This window comes from Pteropus medius, unplaced genomic scaffold (assembly GCF_902729225.1).
Source record: "Pteropus medius unplaced genomic scaffold, Ma_sr-lr_union100, whole genome shotgun sequence".
Classification (NCBI taxonomy): domain Eukaryota; kingdom Metazoa; phylum Chordata; class Mammalia; order Chiroptera; family Pteropodidae; genus Pteropus; species Pteropus medius.
This window is the reverse complement of record NW_024342471.1, coordinates 9,353,522-9,363,333: the sequence shown is the minus strand read 5'-3', so window position 1 is coordinate 9,363,333 and position 9,812 is coordinate 9,353,522. Positions and strand designations below refer to the sequence as shown.

Sequence of the window (9,812 nt, the reverse complement as noted above, 5' to 3'; positions counted from 1 at the left end):
GGTAACTTGCAGGTCTCCAAGAAAGGACTGGGGGGTGGGGTGGAGACAGAGAACCGAGGACAAATAGGAATGGCTAAACCTTGGGGATGCACAAACCGAAAGCACCTAATGAACATCTGTGCACTGATGGAGGCTATAGGACGCCACCGAGACTACGTGGGCCTATGGTTAGAGGTCTCCCCAACAGCAGGCCTCCCCTGCCAGCCATGCTCCCCAGCCCAGGTACCTTCTGGCTGTCAGCGTCACAGAAGGTCAGGCCAAAGTAGTCCTTCTCCAGGAGGTTGAGGTGCTCACAGACCAGGTCAAACAGCACCTGGCCCCGGCCATGTTTCTGAGGAGGAGAGCGAAGCTGCTGTGAGGCCAGAACATCCCTCAGGATAGGGTGAAAAGACACCCCCAGCTCCACCACGACAACTTAAAATGCCCCCAAGAGCCTTCCAGCATCTGGATGACAGCACTCCTGCCTGACCCTAATGCCCAGGGCATCAACTGCCTTCATCTAAGTCCTGTTGGGGTCTTCCTAGACCTCAGACCTACTGTGGGTAGGGGCAGGGAGTTGGAGTGGGTATGTGTGGGGCAGCTAACTTCTCCTTCCTTTACAACAATTACGAGGAGGCTAACTTGGACCCAAGGAGCAGAGAACAAAAAGTCTAAGCTTTGGGTACGAGAAGGACAGAAGAGCCTCCTGAAATGCCACATGGTCCCGGGACTCAGGGTCATAGTGTGACTGCCCTTTCCTGGCCCTTCCCTTATACTAAGTGAAATCCAGCCCAGCCCAGCCTAGTATCCCCCCAAACTGGGAAGCAAGTGAGGTTTCACAGGGGCTCGTGGGCCCTAAATTAGCCTCAGCTGGAAGCAGCACTGTTTGAGCCACCTTTTCCTCCTACTCCCACACAGCCGGGCTTGGTACCTCCCTGAACATCAACCGGACCTGAGGGTTCAGAAGGACAAAGCCCAGAACCTGGCTGGACACCCCACAGGAGTGAAGAAGAGCACCAATAAAGGGATCACAGGACAGGAGCAGTGTGAAGCAGCCACTACTCAAAAGGGCAGAGGTCTCCAGAGAGGGTGAAGTCCCTTCAAGGTCCGACTAGGTCACAGAGGCCGGGGCCAGGTCTGACTGTGCAGAGTGGCTCTGGGAAGCCAGGAGATCCCTGATCCCTGACTCCCTTCAGAGAGAGTGGGCCTGGCCTCAGACACACCCTCTACTCTCTTCTATGACAGGCTGAAACTGCATCTTGGGGCCAGTGTAGGTAGTAGACAAGAGATAGAAGATTCCCCTTCCTTTTGCCCAGAAGCAGGCAAGGTGTTCATCCTGAAACTTTCTTATAGAAGAAATAAACATTAAAAAAAAATGAACCCCTGCAAAGAGGGACTTAGCCTCCCAGGTCTCAGAAGACAGACATGTCCCTTAAGACCGGGGTGAGGGAGAGAAAGGCAGGTGGCTTCTGTAACTCTCAGCAGTAAAGTCACCTTCTAGACTCTTCCGTACACACAGAGAGGGCCAGAAATGGTGTCTAGACTGGGAGAGGACCTCTAAGGGGGCAAGTGAGAGTTCAGAATTAGGCTGGGAGTCTGAACCTACATAGGAAAAAGATGCTAAATGTGGGTCCAGAAGGAATGACCTCAGAGAGAGGGCACCTGCCCTGCCACCCACGGTGGGACGGGACCATGCCACAGGGTTTATACGTGGCCTGGGTGAGTGTGTCCTTCCAATGGGCTGCCTCCCTATGTCTGGGGGACAGCCTCACCATGAAAAACTCAAGTAGGTCTACGGCCATGCCACCCTAAATACGCCCAATCCCGTCTAATCTCGGAAGCTAAGCAGGGGCGGGCCTGGTTAGTACTTGGATGGGAGACCACCTAGGAATATCAGGTGCTGTAGACGTAAAAAAAACCTCAAGTGGTCGGTTTATCCTGAATATTAGAAGTGGTGTGCCCTGGACGGGGAGGTCCACAAGGTAAGCCCCCTCTCTCCACCCATAAATACATAAAAATGATTCTAGTTGAAACATTGGTATCTGCTGGGTGAGACTGAAGAGTCCAGTTCCTAGGCCTACAAGGCTACAGATCAGCCTTCGATGGTGGCTCCTTGCCAAGGTACAGCTACCCTGAGAAACCTTTTCCTGGCGCCAGCCTGGTGCCTTGTCTAATTCTATTTGCAATCATAACAGCCCTCTCCGGGCCTCGGTGCCACCATCTGTACAAAGGAGAGCTTGTCAGGTCATCTCTCTGGGACGCTGCAGTCAGTCCAGGACTCCATGAAGAATGGATGCCCTCTGGCTTGGCCCAGGCTGAGTGCACTCAGAAGACGGCTGGCTTTGAAGCCAGCTGGCTAGGGATGGGAAACATGGTGGTGGGTGCTCCCTACCTCCACTTCACACTCATACTCAGAGGCATCGAGCAGAGTGACTCGGCAGATGGCACTCTTGTATTTCTTGGCAATCTTCTGGGGCGATTTCTGGGCCTTGCTGGGTGTGGTCCTCTCTGACAGGCCATCGGCCTCCCCGTAGTCCTTCTCCTCCATGTCTAGGCTCTGTAGGTCCAACCAGGGGAACAATTTGGTCAGCAGACTTGAAACCATACCCTTTCATCCAAACGAGATGCAATAAGGAGGCAGCCGAGGCTAAGATGGCCCCCAAAATGAGAATCGCTGCCCTCCAAGGCCCATGGGGTGATCAGGGTCTATGGTGTGTGCAGGAGGAGAGCCAGAGCTTCTGTGTGCAGTGGGGTGGCTTCTGCTGCTGTGGACAGCTTCTGCAGGTGGGAGTATCCCACAAAACCAAACCCGGTGGCCAGAGCTGTCTGTCTACCTAGAATAGTGCTTAGGTTATCAGGGCATTCCTCCTTCTTGGCCTATAACTGGGTCTAGCATGAGGCTGGGGACTTGTGGACTGATCTCATAGAGGGAAGGGAGGTCAGAGCCCTGCCATCTAGTCCTAACTCTACCACTGACACACTCAATGACCTTGGCCAAGTCCCTGCTCTCTCTGAGCCTATCGTAGTTAAGGGAAGTGTGAATTCGATGGATAAGTGATTCCCCGAGTCCCTTGTAGCTTTAGTGTGATGAATTTTGTTCTGGGGTCACACTGGGCTTACCAAGCTAGAATGGATAGGCTCAGAGGGAAGGAAAATAAGGTTGAAAGAACATGGGTTTTCAAACAGATTTAGATTCACCTTCCTTCTCTGTCACTTTATAACAATGTGACTTTGGATAACTCATTCCATTCTGCTGAGCCTCAGTTTCCCCAAATGTAAAGTGGGGAAATGAATAGCTACTCTCTTAGGTTTAGGAGAATTAACTATAAAAACGAACACAATGCCCCTGGCACAATGCTTGGCATGTAACGGGCCAGTGAGAAATGTTCACTTCCTCCTCTACTCCCTCCTAAGAACTGGCCCAGGAGGACCGGCTGGGTAGGAGGCGGGAGGCCCATGCGCTCAGGCACACACCTGTTCAGCAGGCCGAGTATCCTGTTGGGGCAGATGCTTCTCATTGGAGTTGGCCTCTGGATGGCCGTGGCCTGCAGGGGTCACAGGGGTGGTTGTGGCAGCAGCAGCCTCAGGCTGCTGCGGAGCCTCCTCCTGAGCCTTCTTCACCTCAGAATCAGGGCCTGTCTCTGTTGTCATGGTGACCAGCACGCCTGCATTGGCATGAAGGAGAACATGTGATAGGGAAAGGGGCAGCAACGGTGTGACAGAACAGAGCGAGAGGGGCAGGAACCACGTGCAGAGAGAGACAGATGGAGACAAATGGATGAAGAACCACAGAGAGGAGGAAGGAGGGAAGGAGGGAGGGACAGAGGAAGTAGGTATGGGGAGAGAGTCATGAGAAGTGAGGGGTTAGTGGTGGCAGCTGAGGTCACAGACTCCTCCCTCCCAGCTTTGTGTCTTTATAGTTCCTCAGGGACTCCAATCTCTCGTCCCAGGTCTGGAACGTGGGCCATTCCTAGGGACACTGTGAGTCTCTCTAAAGAGCTCCACTCTGCCAAGAGCAAGGGACAGTCAGTGATTACCTCCAGGTAGGGCCTTGGCCAGGCTGTCTGTCCAACCACAGTAGGGCCCCACTCGGCTACTGGCACAAAGTAGGCCCTCAATAAAGGATGGACAAACTGAACTCAGCCAAAAGAGCCCTGGGCTCCAGGCCCTCTCAGCACTGACTTGGGCAGGCTCCTCATGCCCCAAGCTTTAATAATCCCTGCTCCACTGACTTCACAGGGATGTCGTCAGGACGGATCCAAAGAGTGAGACAGGAAGGCACTCTTAACAAACAAGTAGCCCTGACGATGTAAGTAGAGGTCAGGAAAACCGGGTTCAGGCCCCAAGTCGACCACCAATGGAGCAGTCACTTCACCTCTCTAGGACTCATCCAATAAGCAAGGGACTTAGAGAAATGATCTCTGGGACAGCTTATTCTTATCATTTCTCCCTTGGAGCAGGAAATGAGATGTCACAGAATCTAGAACCTACTGACTAACTATTCTCTGGAATAAGCAAACTTCAATGAGAGAAAAGGAGAGAGAATGGTATGGTCCCACTTTCATATTTAAAAAATAATAACAATAACCTCAACAATACATCTTTGTGTTTGTACACATGTAGTAAAAGATCTGAAGAGACACTCACCAAACTAAGAGAGGTTAATAATTCAGAAGTGGATTTAAAAAAAATGAGAGAGTTCCATGGGGCAGGATAAGAGAGGGAATTTGACCTCTTACTTTATACACTTTGAAATTACTGGTATAATTTTAAATATACATATATATTTTTTTAACTCACAAGTTGGGTTTTTTTAAGAGGGTAAAAGCACCCATTTTGACCCCAATCAGTGGATCTTCAAAAAAAGTTTTGAACTAAAACTCGGAGAACAGAGAAATGGGTAGGAACCCTCACCCCTGAGTCTAGTGACTTCCCCCAAATCCATCTGTAACTTACATGACCCCAATGCTGACTCTGTGCCAGGACATAAATGAGTCAGGTCAAGGCTAGACCTGGTAGGTCCCTCCCTGACGCCATCCACCATGGAAGGCCTCTGATGGGCAGACAAACCGACACTGGGTCCACCCTTCAAGGTCGCAACCACCTCCAGGGACATGTGCCCCTGTCCCTCACTTCCTTTTTGTTATTCAGTTTCTCTCCCTGCATTCTGGGGGGTACCAGCATGGCTCAAAGTAAAAACACTAGGCAGAAAGTCAGGGGCACTGAGCACCCCAATAAGCCACATGAGACATCTGGGGCCCTGGACAGATCACCAGCACCCTTAAACTCCACTGTCTTGATGCTCAGTTGAATGCTTTGGAAGCTGGAGCTCATAGCACAAATGAAGGGTTTTGTTGTTAACGATGCTGCTATTAAGATGTGAGATGAGGAGGAAGGGAAGGCCCTGGTCCACACTGCCTCATCCCCACCCAGACATGCTTGCCACTCGTGTCATTACCCTGGGCTTTACAGGGATAACTTAAAGCCAGAGTTAAATAAAGGCTCTCTGTCGCTTACATGAAACAAATGCTGACTCCGTGCCAGGACACAAAGCGACAAGAGCTGCACCATGGGAGCTCACAGCCCTGTAAAGTCAAACTGAGACTTGTCTACCTGGCTAAGGATCTCTTCTTAGCCTGCACTGGAGGATACCGGCCATTGTGCTAGATAAGTCCTGTAGGGGAGAACCCTTAAAATAAATGCCTACTTAATTTTGCTTAAAAAAGAAAGAAACAAAAGACCACAGACTAATCTGTATGTTTTTGCTGTAAGAAGCAGAATCCACATGACCCTCATGGGCTCAGACAGCTCAGAGGCTCTGCTGTATCTACTCCTCCTCTCTGCTTCAGTCTGGTTTCAGCCCATATTCTCTGAACTTTCCCAGGTCTGCATCTTCTTGCAATCTTAAATAAATATCCCAGTCTTCCATTGCTCAGGTCCCCACAGAGCCTGCTGGCAGTGAAGGCCTGGTGCTAGAAGAACCACAGATGAGAGGAGGAGCTGGAGGTCTTTTAAGATAATTTGATCTCTTCTTCTTTTACAGGTGAGACCCAAAGAGTAAAAGAGACTAGAGTGACAGTCGTTTGTCCTCAGACAGGTTTTCTCTGGCCCCTCCCACCCACAGCCCTCCCCACCCAGCCTCCTGACTTGACTCCCCGGATCCTAGCCCCAGGTCCATTCTTCTTTCCACGGTACTTGCTGCCTCAAACAAACCTCAACAGAACCTCCTCAAAGGCGCTGAGGTCCAAGGAGGTGGCATAAGCCACCAACAAGTACCAGAGCCAGAGCTACTTAGATAAAAGATGGCTCTTCCACTCTAGAAAGTTAAAAAAAAGATGGGAAAAAATCACGAAAAATATATGAATAAAAAAGCATAATACACACAGTTTGTAGAGACTGACCCTATTTTGATTGATATATATATATATATATATACAAAGATACAGAAAATTCAGCCAAGTATTAACTAAGGTTGTTTCTAGATAGCGAGAGTACAGATTATTTTTTCTCCTTTCTGTTTAACTGTAGTTCTCAATTTTTCTACTGTACTTGGAGATTGCTTGATTTAAAATATTAGAGGTTAAAAAATAAAATTTTCCAATGCACATGGCTTGGTATGACAGGATAAGAAAAAGATAGTCTGCTTAACTTTAAAATATTATTTTACTAATTAAAAATAAAAACAGCATTATTATATTTTAAAACCTAGGATGAGATCCTTCTTTATTTCGTAAGTCCAGGGATAATGGCATAGTTTTCCCAGTAGGCCACAGAAAGCAAGCCAAGAACCTGGCTGTGACTTCTGCTACAGCCAGTCACGTGGGCACAGTTCTGTCCAGACCCAGGTCAGAGCAGAATGATGGAGCCCGCTGGGCAGCCAGGATGGCCAGACACTACAGGGGATCCAGGGAGAAGCATGTGTCAATTCCCATGAAACTCACTGCAATATGGGAGGATGATGATCACCCAGGGAACAGTTAAACACTGGTAATGATGTGACTTAGATTTGCTAGTATATCTTCCCTTCAGGCCCTAGAAGATTTTGGAGACCCAGTCATAGAGAATACAGCCTGGAGTTCTCAAAGAAGGGTAGAAAGTAGAAGATGAGGTAGAGTCAGGTTTTGAAAAAAGAGAATTTAGACAGGAGATTGGAGGGAGGGCATTTGGTCTGAGTGATCATGAGAGCAAACATAACAGGTAGTGCTATGCCAAAGACAGACGGGAAGCCTTTACATCCTGAATCCTCAGGAACAAGCAGCCTATACAGGTGAACTTCAAGCAGCCTGGCAGGAAGGACAGGTTGGAGTTGGGGACAAGTAAAGGAGCTGGGGGTGGTGCAGGTAGGCTTGGAGTCATAGATGTGACTCTGATGGAAAAGACAGGACTCCCATTACTGTGTGCCGCTGTCAGGGACTTCCCAGTCATCTTGTGGACCCCTTGAAGGGCAGCAGGGCAGGAGCAGATCTAAGTCAGGCAGACCCAGACCTAAAGCCCGGCTTTGCCACTAGCTCACTCTGTGACGTTGGGCAAGTGACTTCACTTCTCTGAGTCTAGGTTGCCTTGTCAAGAAAACAGAGATATGTTTTCCTCCCTCTCAGGGTGGTGATGGAGACTGAGGAAAATAACATTGAGAAAGGGCTTAGCATGGCTTGCACCCCATAAAACAAAAACCCTGAGAAGGTCTGTAATTATAAGCGGTAATGGGAAGCCGCAGTGGGGAGTGGCCTGAGAATGAGGAATTCAGAAGTGCCCGCCCAGAACGGATGGAGAAAGAGAAGCTCTAGGAGAGAGAGGCCAGCAAGGCCTGACTGATGACACTAATATATGAAAACCAGAATGCACAAGATTAGCAAAGAGAGAAGTCGATGCTGACAGTGCCTATGCCAGCCCTGTCTGGAGGAGGAGGGCCCGGTGAGGCCCAGCATGCTCACCTGGCCAAACGGGGGCCAGCCCCACAGGCTGTCAGCATCTGATGCTCTTCAACACTGCAACCACCTGCTGGCTTGCCCTCCAGGGCACTAAGTGGCTTTCGATCTAGTTGGCCTGCCAGGAGAGGATGTTCTAGCCCAGCTGAGGCAATATCCACTTGGCCTGCTGTTGTACCACTCATTAAAAATGAGTCGACAGGTTTCTACAGCAGGCCTTCCAACGTGGGTTAGCATGAGTCGGCATCCCTGGGTCCAGTAACTTGGATTTGTTCTTTTTCTCTATTCCTGCAGCCACTGCTCAGGTCCGAGCCACTCTCAGCTCGTGCCTGCATGGGGCACCAGCCTTCTCCATGGACTCCCTGTGGCCACCTGGGCCCTCCTCGGGTTTATTCTCCACAGAGGAACCACAGGACCTTTTCAAAACTCCGATTGGGTGTCCTCTTTAAAACCTCCAATGACTTCCCATCAAAAGAAAACACAAATTCTGTATCAAAGCTACAGGTCCGTGCACATGGCCCCTGCATCAGCTCCCACCACTGCCTGTACCCTACTGCCACCATCACTGTGAGCCTGTCACACTGGCTTTCCGTCTGCTTCTCAACCATCCCAAGTTTGCCCCTGCCATGGGGCTTTGCCTTTAAATGGCACTCTGCCTGGACAGTGGGCTTGCTTATCTCCTGTGTCTCTGCCATCAACAGCTCATACACTTCAGATCTCAGCCTATGCACCCCTGGCCACTCTGTCTAAAGCGGGTCTCTCCTCATGCTGATTTTTTTTTTTTTTTTTCCATTTCAACCCATTTTAAGTATGATAATTCAGGGACACTAATTACCTTCACAATATTGTACAACAGTCACCACTACCTATTTACAAAATTTTTTATTACCCCAAACGGAAACTCTGTACCCATAAAGCAAGCATGCTGGGGTTTTTTTTCCCTCATAGTAACTATCACAAACGGAACTTATATTTATTGATTGATTTACTTATTTGTTTCTATTTTCTTCTCTAGAATGTAAACCCATGAAGGCAAAACTTTATCTGTCTCATTCACCATTACTCCCAGCGCTTAGCGCAGTTTCCATAAAAAACAACAAAGTGAACATTTATAGAGTTTGCTATTTGCCAGGCACTGATCTAAGCACTTTTTATCAATTAACTCATTTAATCTTCATAATAACCTATAATAGATACTCTTAGAGATAATAATCTCTACTTCACAAAAGAAGAAACCGAAGCACTGAGAAGTTAGATAACTTGCACAAGATCATACAGATAGTATATAGCAGTGCCAGAATTTAAACCCAGGGGTCTGGAGTCAGATAGATGGGCTGGTGGATAAATGGACAAACACAGGGGTAATGGATGGATGGAATACCAATGAGACAATTTTTAAGTTTTCTCAACTGGGGCCAGAGACCCAGACTGCATTCACCTCAAGAGCCTTTCTGGCTACCAGCCAACCGATCTGCCCTGATGACTTAGCTCTTAAGCACTGGATTTTTCCATCCAAACTCCTGATATTATCGTCCTTATTTTACTGATGAGGACATGCAGGCCCACAGAGGCGTACCAGTTTCCCCACGGTCACAAGGCTCTGCCAAGCCTCTTTGACTCCCAAGTCCATCTCACTACATAGCATTTCAGCAACTGCAAACGGGTCGGTCCTGCACTAATTTTTGCCAGGGGCGAGGCTGGCTGTGGAAAAACTTCCCAAGACTGAAAGGTAAATACACCAGGAAAAGCTGAACTCAGATCAAGATCATTGCTTGTTCCACTTCTTATCTGATGGGTCTTGGGCTAGTCACTTCCCCTTTCTGAATATCATCAGTTTCCCCGTCTGTGAAACAGGGATGACAGACCCTGTCCTCCCACTATAGAGACAGGCCATATAGATAAAGGATG

The 9,812-nt window shown here is 48.9% G+C and overlaps 1 protein-coding gene and 1 pseudogene across 1 annotated transcript in view; one reads left to right on the top strand and one right to left on the bottom strand.

The window, feature by feature from the left end:
• The window catches only part of EPB41L1 (erythrocyte membrane protein band 4.1 like 1), a 120,320-nt gene that overhangs the window by 46,338 nt on the left and 64,170 nt on the right, over nt 1-9,812 (bottom strand). The window contains exons 2-4 of the mRNA XM_039863716.1: nt 3,454-3,644; nt 2,372-2,536; nt 143-331 (exon numbers count right to left, since the gene is read on the bottom strand). Of these exons, the coding sequence (XP_039719650.1) occupies nt 143-331; nt 2,372-2,536; nt 3,454-3,630 (531 nt within the window). The 5' untranslated portion in view covers nt 3,631-3,644. The remainder of the gene's footprint in view (nt 1-142; nt 332-2,371; nt 2,537-3,453; nt 3,645-9,812) is intronic.
• On the top strand, nt 1,770-1,888 carry LOC120604289 (uncharacterized; annotated as a pseudogene).